This window comes from Rhineura floridana, chromosome 1 (assembly GCF_030035675.1).
Source record: "Rhineura floridana isolate rRhiFlo1 chromosome 1, rRhiFlo1.hap2, whole genome shotgun sequence".
Lineage (NCBI taxonomy): Eukaryota > Metazoa > Chordata > Lepidosauria > Squamata > Rhineuridae > Rhineura > Rhineura floridana.
The window spans coordinates 306478176-306490556 of record NC_084480.1 but is presented as its reverse complement, the minus strand read 5'-3'; the positions used below and the strand labels follow the sequence as shown (position 1 = coordinate 306490556).

Genomic DNA, 12381 nt, shown 5'->3' with positions numbered 1-12381 from the left:
CTGGAGTACCTCAAAGTACTGAAAGGGTCACAGAAACTATGGGTAATACTTCCGTTTCTGCTTCATTTAAAAGCTTTTGTCAGTATAGAATAAAATACATTCATATGTGTGCATTTGCATGCATAAAACACCACAAATGAATTATTTGTGATGAAGCACTAATACTGTTTTTTCATTTTCATTTTTAGTGGAAACCTGGATAAACAGACCGTATTGGGAAATACGATTCTGCACTACTGCAGTATATATAATAAGCCTGAATGTTTGAAATTGGTTTTGAAGGGCAAGCCAGCTATAGATATAGGTGAGCAAGTCTGTCTCTTCAGAATATTTTCAGTATTCCATACAGGAAAGTTTTTAAGGATACAGTCTTTAAACAAGGGCATTAGAGTTCACTACAAAAAAAAAAGTATAGCTAACTAAGAAGTAGTTGAACTTGAAGTAATCTAAAAAATATTCCTCAAGTAATTAAAAAAGAAGTCCTTCATGCAATTTTCCATAGGAGGTAGGCCATCACTGCGGGTAATAGTTCCACCTATCGTGCGAAGGCAAGAATGTTTTTGAAGTCAAGACTAGGGGCGTCAGGCCCCTCCCACTCTCCAGTTCATTCTTGCCTCGTACGAACAAGATTGGATCTATAGCGTAGCAAGTAGCTTTTAGATAAGTTTTGTGTATTTGTCCATTTGTCTTCAAGTCCTTCCTTTCCCTGTTTGTGTTTAACTTTCCATTTAAGTTTGAGGGTCCCCACAGAGACCGCGGCTGCGGTTCTCTATGTTTCTTGGCCAATTTTGAGCTTTTTATTTTTTGAGCCTTTATTTCAGCTTATTTCTATTACTTGTTTGAGGCTTGTTTGAGGGTCCCCTCAGAGACCGCGGCTGCGGTTCTCTTCGTTTTTGTCCGCTTTTGAGCTTTCCCCCTGGCTCTGTTGCATCCATCGGGAGCTCGCGGCTCTATTTTTTCCTGTGCTGGGCTGTCTCAAGCAGCGCTCTGAGGAGCTCTTGGAGAGACCGCGGCTGCGGTTCTCTCCCAGGCGGGAGCTTGCGGCTGCAGCTTCCTGCCCTCTCTTTCTCCCTCTCTCTCCGTGACTTTAATTTTCGCCGCGGAGAGCTCTTTACTCGGCGGCGACAGCGGCTTCCCTCCTGCTGCCTTTCCCGACACAGGCTTCTCTCGGCAGTCTCCTTTTGGGGTTTTTTAGAGCCGCAAGTGCGACTATCGACCCCGCACCTCCCCCTGAGAGACTGTGCTGGGCAGCCCTTCCCCCAGTTCGTTACCAGTCGGCCGCCATTGCTTCTTCCCCCTCCGCCATTTTCGGATCATTTTTTCCCGCTCTTTTTTCCGGGCGCCATTTTTGTTGAATTCAAATTTCCTGCCTTTTTTGTTAACCCTTTATTAACCAACGGATACCTTCCCTGCAAGTTATCTGTATGTGTGTTGTATGTGTGTTGTAGACAGACTTACAGGGCTTCCTTACACACAAATTTACAGTGGCTGACTTGTACTAAATTTGAATTATATTCAGTATTATCAAGGCTGGAGCTTTAATATCAGTGGCTGACTTGTACTAAATTTGAATTATATTCAGTATCAGCAAGGCTGGAGCTTTAATATCAGTGGCTGACTTGTACTAAATCTGAATTATATTCAGTACATCCTGCCCCCTCTGTGGCCGTGTACCACGCCTGAAATCCAGCCTACAGCACTAATCTGAACTATATTTTGTACATCCTGCCCCCTCTGTGGCCGTGTACCAAGCCTAAAATACAGTCTATATTATACTAACGCTGATACCACAGTGCATCCTGCCCCCTCTGTGGCCGTGCACTTAGCCATCTGCCAGTGTATTCTACCCCCTCTGTGGTCGTACACTGTGCCAGTTCAGGTCTTTACATCCTGCCCCCTCTGTGGCCGTGTACTGCACCCAAGTTAATATAAGATGGCAGAACACCCAGACATGTCGCAATCAGCCAATATGATACCAGATCAGCCAGACATGTCACAAACAGCCAAGCCACAATATTCTAAGGCGACTAAGTCTAAGCATGTTAAAGCACTGGCTAAGACAAAACATCTTTCCAGCCATAGCAAACCAAAGCGTCCACGCTATGACTCTGTGCCAACCACCGCCACCACCACAGCAACTCAGGCACACATAAGCGATATATTTCATTCCCCTGCTGCTTCCTCTGACGAGGAGGATTTTGCTGGCTTTCCCACTCAGCTTTCACATAACCAGCCTCCCTCCGTTTTACCGCTCCAAACATCTGCTCCAATACCTACTCAGGCACAAACATCTGCCACAACCGGGCTGCAGCTGTCCCCTGATTTCCTCTCCCAACTTCAAGCCATGCTGGCATTTTTCACCCAAATGCAGTCACTACCACAAGTTCCTGCCATACCTCAACTCAACATGGACCAACGTGCGTGTCATGAAGCTCATCCTTCCTGCTCACCAAATCCCTTTGATGTAGCCAGAGGCAGATGTATTGACGAAGCCTCGTATGCGGAGAAGTCAACCTTCACTGACCACGTTGAAGGAGATGACTGGAGCGACTATTCAGATCATGAGGAGGATACATCGTATCATTTGTTTAATGCCTCAGACTATCAGCCCCTGGCACGCAGGGTAGTTAATACCCTTGGTCTCCAGACTGCGCCTTCAACTTCTTCCACCCCAGCCATCAAAGGGGCCAAGGTTCTCAAATCCCCTGCACCTATTGAACACTACATCCCGGTGCTGGACCCAATTGCCAAATTGGCCTCTGAAGAATGGGCTCACCCATTTCAATCTCGCCGCTTCAAGAACCTGGCTGACAGGCTTTACGCCCTAGCTCCGGACTTTGCCACCAAGTTAGACGTCCCTGGCATAGACGAACCAATCGCTCGCCTCGTTTCACGATCTCTTTTGCCCAGGGAAGGGGAATCCCAACTAAAGGACACTACTGAGCGTCGAATAGACTTCGCCCTCCGCAAAAATCACGAGGCCACTGCCCTCTCCATGCATGCCTCCGCTTCAGCCTCCATTTTCTCCAGAGCAGCTATGATGTGGCTGGATGATCTTCTAGAAGACACTAACTCTGATCCTGTCGCCCTCAGAAGGTCACTGATAAAGTTGCGTAAGACAGCAGCTTTTGTGGCCGATGCCACCTTGGATGCTACTCAATTGGGGGCACGAGCCATGACAGCTCAGATAGTCGCGCGACGGACCCTCTGGCTTCGCCACTGGCAGGCTGATTCAGCGGCCAGAATGAATCTGTCCAGGGCTCCTTACTCCGGATCTTTACTCTTCGGCGAGGAAGCTCTAAAGGCAGTGCTGGTTGATCCAAAAGACGCCCACAAACCGGTTCTGGCCACTGTCAAGAACATCGACCACAGGCCTTTCAGGCAATTCCCTTCCTTCCATACTAACCAGCACTTTCGTGGAACGCGGCCAGGAGGACGAGGCCGTGACTTCAGATCCTATGACCCCACTTTATTCAGGGGCTCCTGGAACCGACGCTTCCAGGGCAGAGGTCAGTATCAAGGGCGCAGGGGCAACTCATCGTCCTCATATAGGGGAGTTCCTCGCCAACGCAAGCAGTATTAACACACTGCCCATAGGTGGCAGATTACTTCATTTTGGAGACCGTTGGCTGCGCCTCACTACGGTCTCCTGGATCAGGGAGCTTTTCAGTCACGGCTATGCCATAGAGTTTTGGGCAATCCCATCAGACAGATTCCATCCGTCCCCTTGCCCAAGGGCACCAGCCAGGCACAGAATCATGCAGACAGCTATACAACACCTCTTGGACATAGCGGCAATAGAGCCAGTCCCCACAACTGAGAGGTCGGAAGGGGTGTACTCCCTCCTATTTGCTGTGCCAAAACGAGATTTATCATGGAGGGCGGTATTGGACCTGAAGTTTGTCAACCGTTTTGTAACATATCGCAGGTTCAAAATGGAATCACTCCACTCCATTACGGAGAGTCTGCATGAAGGAGACTTCCTGGCTTCTATCGACCTTAAGGAAGCGTATCTCCATGTGCCCATTTGCATAGCCCACAGAAAGTTTCTTCGGTTTGCTTTTGGCCACCAGCACTTTCAATATAGAGCGATGCCATTGGGCCTCTCCTCTGCTCCAAGAGTGTTTACCAAAGTGCTACTCATCCTAGTGGCTTATCTCCAGACCCAAGGGGTTCATCTCTACCCATATCTGGATGATCTGCTAATACGGGCCAAGTCTGAGGAGCTGGCTCATCATCATTTAACAATCACCCTCAATGTTTTGCAGGCCTACGGCTGGCTTGTCAACTTCGACAAAAGCCATCTCCAACCAACCCAATGCCTACTACATCTAGGGGCAATGTTGGACACCCTGCAGCCAATGGCCTTCTTGGCTCCAGATCGCATCACTGCCATCACAAGCATCGCAAGGTCCCTGATGCAACAAACATCCGCAGACGTCATGCTTCTCGCCAGAGCGCTCGGGATGTTCATCTCTACAATCCACATTGTGCCATGGGCTCGAGCCCACACTCGGCACCTTCAATGGACTCTGTTGCCATTTCAACTGCCAGCTCCAACCATCGCAAAGTTCGTTTGAGCCCCGCACTGCGCCTCTCCTTCCGCTGGTGGACCAAGGTTCAACACCTCTCCAAGGGCACGTCGTTCAGAGAACCCCGCAGAACCGTTGTAACCACAGATGCCAGCCTCATCGGTTGGAGAGCCCACTGCAACTCCCAGTACGTTCAGGGGGTTTGGTCCACCACAGAGCAAACTCAAAGCATCAACTGGCTGGAGCTAAAGGCTGTCCACTTAGCTCTACGTCATTTTCAGTCTCTGTTCCCTTTGGACCATGTGCTCATTCGAACAGACAACACGTGTGTAAAATCACATTTGAACAGACAGGGGGGCACCAGGTCTCGTCCTCTGCAGGACTTAGCCTCCCTCATCTTTGTCTGGGCAGAACAACATCTACAATCCCTGAAAGCAGAACATCTCAGAGGGATTTGGAATGTGACAGCAGACTGGCTCAGCAGACAACAGGTCTTTCCGGGAGAATGGAAACTTCATCCAGCCATTTTCCATCGTCTCCAGTGTCGCTTCGGCGCCCTCTCAGTCGACCTGTTTGCTTCCAGTCGCAATTGCCAGCTTCCCAGGTACTTTGCCCGATACCTGGACTCAACAGCAGAAGCAGTGGATGCTCTGACAACACCGTGGCCAGACGGTCTATTGTACGCCTTTCCTCCCATACCATTGTTAGCCAAAACCTTGAGGAAGGCGCGAACCGAGAGGGCACAGCTGGTTCTGATAGCACCATTTTGGCCACGCCGACCGTGGTTCTCAGATCTTCTGGCAATGTCAATGATGGATCCTTGGACACTTCCAGTCAGGCCAGACCTCCTATCCCAGGGTCCAGTACTGCACCAGGACCCTACTTGGCTCAATCTAACAGCATGGTGTTTGAACGGGGACATTTGAGGTCAGCTGGACTGTCTGACGCTGTGATTGATATTATTTTGGCCTCGAGAAGACCATCTACCACTCGTATTTATCAACATACCTGGGTGGCTTTCTCCAAGTGGTGTCAGTCCCACCACCATGATCCATCCCAGGCCACTGTGCATCAGGTGCTGCAATTTCTCCATAGCGGCTTTATGATGGGACTTCGACCCAACACTCTACGTCGACATGCGTCCACTCTGTCGTCCATTCTCTCAGTGTCCTCTCCTGGAGATCATATTTCCTCACATCCGTTCATCAAACGTTTTTTGAGGGGAGTCGCCCTACGCTCTCCGGCTGTTGTCCATCGGTTCCCCTCATGGAGTTTGCCGAAAGTTCTGCAGGCTTTGCAACGCCCTCCGTTTGAACCCATCAGGACTGTGCCCCTACGTATGCTGTCCTTCAAGGTCTTGTTTCTGATCGCAATCACATCTGCCAGACGCGTTTCGGAGTTGGGCGCATTGTCTTCTGCTCGACACCTCTGCGTCTTCCATAAGGACTCTGTTGTGCTGAAGACTGATCCTTCCTTCCATCCCAAGGTCGATTCAGTTTTTCATTGCAACCAGGACATTGTTTTGCCTTCCTTTTGCCCGAATCCTACCCATCCTCTCGAGAAGGCTTGGCATTCGTTAGATGTCTGGAGGGCTCTCAAGACCTACCTGTCTAGGACCCAAGAGATTCGACGAATGGAGTCTCTGTTTGTATCCTTTCATCCAAGGTCTATGGGGCATAAAGTATCCAATTCTACCTTATCCCGTTGGTTAAGGGCATGCATTACTTTAGCATATGAGTCCCTGAAGCTGTCAGTTCCAGCTAGTATAACGGCTCATTCTACCAGGTCAGCTGCCACTTCGGCTGCTTTTGCCACTAATGCTCCTGTTGCCGATATTTGTAGGGCTGCAGTCTGGTCTACCCCACACTCGTTTATAAGGCATTATAAAATTGATCGTTATGCCTCTGCTGACGCATCTTTCGGCAGACGAGTGTTGCAACAGGTTCTTAATGAGGATTAACACGTGGGTGGTCCCTCCCTGTATGGGCTGCTTTGGTACATCCCGCAGTGATGGCCCACCTCCTATGGAAAATGTACCATTGGTCTCACCTGAAAGGTGATTTTCATAGGAGTGGGCCATCACGACCCTCCCAGTTGGAGGATGACTAGATATTTTATAAATGGGTTACATGTTATTGTTACGCTATTATATTTAAATGTAAGAGTGAAGTCAAGACTTTTAGTTCTGTTATGTAGTTATGTTAGAGTCATGTTGTTATGCATGTGACTATTATGTTATTTTCCTGGCGGGCCTGTTGGCCTTGTTCTTGTATTTTTAGATATCTCTTTTTAGACTCGCTACGAATGAACTGGAGAGTGGGAGGGGCATGACGCCCCTAGTCTTGACTTCAAAAACATTCTTGCCTTCGCACGATAGGTGGAACTATTACCCGCAGTGATGGCCCACTCCTATGAAAATCACCTTTCAGGTGAGACCAATGGTACAATCTCTTGGTGAATCCTGATTTTCATTTTTTTTCTTATTTCAAACGCACCTTTGATCATTTGGCTCAGCTATATTGCCTTGATGTTTACTTGTTAAAATGAGATACCACTTTAACTCCTGCTTTCCCAGAGAGTGAAAATTCAGAACAACATTTAAGAGGATGATTTTGATGTTTAAAATGTTCCTTCTGAACACCTTGGCACTCTTGAGTGTTTCTCCGAAAATTCATAAATACACTATTGAAAATCAATAGTTAGTATGTCATGGTAGTATTTCCAAAATAGAGTAATCCAGCCAGCCCAGAGCACTCCATGCCCCCTCTTTTCATTCCTTTGCTTCTAGAACCTAGCGCTCTTGTATCCAGCACTCAATTGCTAACTGTTATGCAGCTGCATTGCTTGCAGAATAAAAGCCAGAAATCATTTTCATTCTATGTAGTGTTCTAACCAAAACAGGGTTCCTTGTCTCTAAACTGTGGTAATTTCATAAACTTGAATTGTTCCCATTGATCAGTGGGTTCTGCTGTGCTCCAAGGTCATTCTTGTTTCCCATATCATTTGTTTGAGTTTCATATTACCTTATTTTAAAAAAAGAATACTCAGTTTTGTTATTGTAAAGTCTAACTACTTATTTAACTTCATATTTAAACTTTATAGTGAACCAAACTGGAGAAACTGCTCTGGACACTGCAAAGAGACTGAAATCTATTCAGTGTGAAGACTTGGTAAGGAAAAAAAAACCCTTGCTATGCTGCAGTAATGGCAGTAAGAGAGAAAAGGGTATGAAAATTCGTCTGATTGTGCAGGGCAAGCAAACAATCCAGAGATTATATTATTGAGTTTCTGTTCATGGAAGAATAGGGGAAGTGGGGTAGTTTTCACCATTTCCTCCAGTGACCCCCCCAAAATCTGCCACAGTGAGTTGGAGAAATCTCCATACAGCATGAGATGTGGTGCAGGAGGAGTAATTGGCAAAAGTCACCTCTCGTCTACAGTGAGTGGCAGCCTCTACTGGACTCCCAGCCCTTCCACTCGCAGAAGGGGTTACTCAGGATTCTGAGACCTTGTTTTTAAAAGCACGAAGACTCAGAAGGCAAGAATGCAGGGATCTTCCTTGCTGTTGGAAGTCTAGAGCAGGCATGAGGAACCTTTGGCCCTCCAGATGATGCTGTCTTACAATTCACAGCAGCCCCAGAAAGCATGGCCAATGGCCAGAGATTATGGGAGTTATAGTTCAACAATATCTGGAGATCCAAAGGTTCCCTATACCTGCTGGTCTACAGCTTACATTAACAAAACTATGGTAGAGCTGCCCCAGAAATAATGGAATCAGTCTTTCCTTAATGACATAAGAGTCACATTTCTAAACTGTATGTCTTTTCAGCTTTCTCAGGCCAAAGCAGGAAAGCTCAATCCACATGTACATGTAGAGTATGAGTGGAATCTTCGGCAGGAAGAAATGGATGAAAGTGATGATGATTTGGATGACAAGGTAAAGAGTAGTTTTGGATCAAATTATTAGACATGCTTTTGAGAGTGTCAGTAAGCATATTGATAGAGGTGATCCAGTGGACGTAGTGTATTTGGACTTTCAAAAAGCTTTCTACAAGGTACCTCATCAAAGATTCCTGAGTAAGCTTAGCAATCATTGAACAAGTGGAGAGGTCCTCTTATGGATCAGGAATTGGTTAAGTAGCAGGAAGCAGAGAGTAGGAGTAAATGGACAGTTCTCCCAATGGAGGGCTGCAGAAAGTGGAGTCCCTCAAGGATCAGTATTGGGACCTGTGCTTCTTGTTCATAAATGATCTAGAGTTAGGGCTGAGAAGTGAAGTGGCCATTTACTGATATTAAATTGTTCGGTTGTTAAAATAAAAAGGGGTTGTGAAGAACACCAAAAGGATCACTCCAAACTGGGTGAATGGGCAGTGAAAAAGCAAATTTCACATATATGCTCATGGGGTCTGAAGTTGGTGATGACTGCCCAGGAATGAGATCTTCCATGAAGATGTCGACACGGCGTGCAGTGGCTGTGAAAAAGGCAAACTCCATGCTAGGGATCATTAGGAAAGATACTGAAAATAAAACTACCGATATAATGCAGTAGCATAAATCTGGTGTGGCCTCATTTGGAATACTGTGTACAGTTCTGGTTGCCTCATGTCAAAAATGATATTGTGGAGCTAGAAAAGGTTCAGAAAAGCACAGCCCAAATGATCAAGGGGATGCAGTGATTATGAGGAAATGTTCAGCATTTGGGACTTTTTAGTTTAGAGAAAAGGCAAGTAATAAGTGACATGACAGAAGTGCATGAAATTATGCATGACATGGAGGAGAAAGTGAATAGAGAAAAGTTTCTCCCTCTCTCACAGCACTAGAACTCGTTGATATCCAATGAAGCTGAATATTGGAAAGTTCAGGATAGACAAAAGAGATTTCTACACACAGTGCATAGTTAAACAATGGAATTCGCTCCCGCAAAAGACAGTGATGGCCACCAACTTGGATGGCTTTAAAAGAGGATAGACAAATTCATAGAGGATAAGGCTATCAGTAGCTACTAGCCATGATGGCTGTGCTCTGCCTCCATAGTTGGAGGCTGTATGATTCCAAATACCAGTTGCTGGAAATCACAGGAGGAAGTTGCACTCAGGTCCTGCTTGCAGGCTTCCTGTGGGCAACTGGTTGGCCACTGCAAGAACAGGATTCTGGACTAGATGGACCATTGGCCTGATCCATCAGGCTCTTGCTGTAAATATTTTGGTCTCTTCCAGTGCTAAGATCTCTGGCATCTTCAGTGTATCTGTAGGCCTCTCATGTGCTCAAACGGTTCCCCATTTTTTGCTTCTGGAAACAAATTTGCTGTCATAGTGGAATGTATATATCAAAGCTGCATCTGCCATTGAAGTGAATGATATTCTTAAGTACATAGGAGGTCAATGTATACATGGTGGGGTTGTATGAACTTCGTTTTCAGCTTCTTCATTTGGAAAAAAATTGCATTTCTGTTAACAGTGCTCAAAATACATGTAAAAAACAAAGGCAGCTTTGTATTGGTCTATAAGAAAATCTCCAAAATATGCAGGATGGACCAACCAAAATGTCACCAAATAGTGAGCAGACTTTTTAGTTCTCCAGGACTCTTCATCAGGCTGCATGTTATGCAAAGCAGGAGGTGAGGGGAATGAAGGGGGGAGGAGTATAAAATTAGGCTGGATGCTCTACAAGGTTTGTTTACTGTTTTATGCTGTTATTTGTATTATTTTAAATTGTTTTTTAGTATTTTAAGTGCCTGTTTCATGCTTTTAAGGTTGCATATAGTTTAATTGTATCTTAATTGTATATTTTTGTATGTTTTTAACTACATGTAGTTTTATTTGTAAGCCGCCCTGAGTTCCAGTTTGAAAAAAGGGCGGGGTAAAAATAAAGTTTCATTCATTCATTCTAGCCATAAGGTCTGCATTTGTTCTCAAGATCAAGATTGCCAAGTAATTGAGTCTCTGCTAGGTGCTGCAGATACCAGGTTACACATAAGATTTGGGGATAAAAAAGCAATGGCAGATCCCCATTTGTGAAAACATAACGTCTTGCTATTTCCCACATCTGTCTCAAGCATTAAGCAAAAGACACAGCTTACTGATTAGACAGAAGGCAGAAGTAAAGAGAATATTAGCAAAGCTGGAGATTTATTTTGGGTTGTATGCTAAGTAAGAGTCAATTAAAGCCAAATTATTTTGTTCTGCCTAATGGTCAGAGAGAATGCAAACACAAATAAACACAATTTTTGTGTTATTTTTTGTGTCTAAAAACACAAATATTTGTGTAATAGTTGTTTCTTTTTCATCAGTATTACCTTTTAAAGAACTGGATAATGCACACTGTAATAAGTGTGTTAAATTTTCCCACAGCCTAGTCCAATAAAGAAAGAGCGTTCTCCAAGACCCCAGAGCTTTTGTCATTCTTCCAGTATTTCTTCCCAAGACAAAATGGCTATTCCTGGACTTAGCACTCCAAGGGACAAACAGCGACTCTCCTATGGAGCCTTTCCCAATCAGATTTTTCTCTCTGCAAGCATGGATTCCACAACTTCTCCAACAGCAGCAGATGCTCCTCCACTCCCACCTAGAAATGCTGGTAAAGGTAGGTTATTAAATACTGTAGTAAGTGTTAGTTGTAAATCTGTGTTTAACTGGGACTTTCTTTTGCTTCTATAAACTTACTATGTTAGCACTTTGAAATATTTTCAGTGTTCAAATGAAATTATTATTTTGTTTATTAAATTTATATCCCGCCCTTCCTCCCAGTAGGAGCCCAGGGCAGCAATGCTTATACTAGACTTCATTTGTCAAATTATGCAACAAATAAGAAAGTTAAGGCATTTTTAGAAGTGCAAGCCCACATTTTAAAGAGGCTTTCACCATAAATTCCCAGTTCTGAAAACTTTGCTTTATAGACTGTGCTTTATAGATTGACACTCCTTGATTTATTGTAGAACATATGCAAGATATGAAAAGCATGGGGAGGAGGACAAAGAGTGAATGAAGAAAATAATTAAAAGTCTCTGAAGCTCTTAGCAAAGTCTTCATACAATGAACTTGTAGCTAATATAGATATACTACAGTCTAAATGCAGTTTAAGTGAAGGTGTTTTAAGTCACTGCTTTGACCTAGGTACATTTAGAACTGTTTTCTTTGGGTGGCGGGGTGAAGGGGCAGCTTGAGAGGTAAGATGTGTTGACCATGGATATTTTGTTCTTGGTTGTGACACCCTGGCTTTGAAGAAGCTTGGAGAGCCTTGGTTGATGTCTTGTCCAAGTTGTTTAGATCTTTTGAGCTCATTTTTAATGCTGAAGTAGTTTTTTTGCCTTATAAATTATGCCACTCTGGGAGTCTAGATTGAAGAGTAGCATATAAAAATAATTGCAAGGAAATTAAGCATTTTCCCAAAGTTTTCTATGGCCAAGGTTATTTATTTCCTTACATTTATATCCCCTTACTTATATCATGGAACCAGAAGCCATGTGCATCTGGTTCCAGGGTGGTCACTCATCCAGGCACTGACAAAACCAAGATCTGCTTGGTTTCAGCAAGGCGGTGAACTCATGTACCTTCAGATCATATCCTGGCAACTCTGTTTATAGCATATGGTCTTTCCACACATTCAGAATTTAACACAGTATATATGCATTTGGGTTTGGATTTTGGGTTTGGTTTCCAAAAATTGTTCATGGTTGTTTCAATTCACTCATCTTTAATTGTATGTTTCTCCAGTGAGCACCAGGCCATCCCAAAGCGGATATTGTCTTCCTCTCCTGTTGCTTGAGGCAGTAAAGAGCTAACACTCCAAAGGACTCTCACCTTAGCCCCTCCCACGGAGTGACAGTTCGTTTTCCTGCCTGGCTTGAGCA

The 12381-nt window shown here is 44.8% G+C and overlaps 1 protein-coding gene across 7 annotated transcripts in view; it reads left to right on the top strand.

Annotated features, from left to right (window-relative positions):
* ASAP1 (ArfGAP with SH3 domain, ankyrin repeat and PH domain 1) overlaps nucleotides 1-12381 on the top strand; it is a 284334-nt gene that overhangs the window by 235933 nt on the left and 36020 nt on the right. For all 7 annotated transcript variants that reach the window (XM_061606851.1, XM_061606803.1, XM_061606813.1 and 4 more), the window contains 4 exons: nucleotides 189-304; nucleotides 7635-7702; nucleotides 8362-8469; nucleotides 10883-11114. In XM_061606851.1, the coding sequence (XP_061462835.1) occupies nucleotides 189-304; nucleotides 7635-7702; nucleotides 8362-8469; nucleotides 10883-11114 (524 nt within the window). The remainder of the gene's footprint in view (nucleotides 1-188; nucleotides 305-7634; nucleotides 7703-8361; nucleotides 8470-10882; nucleotides 11115-12381) is intronic.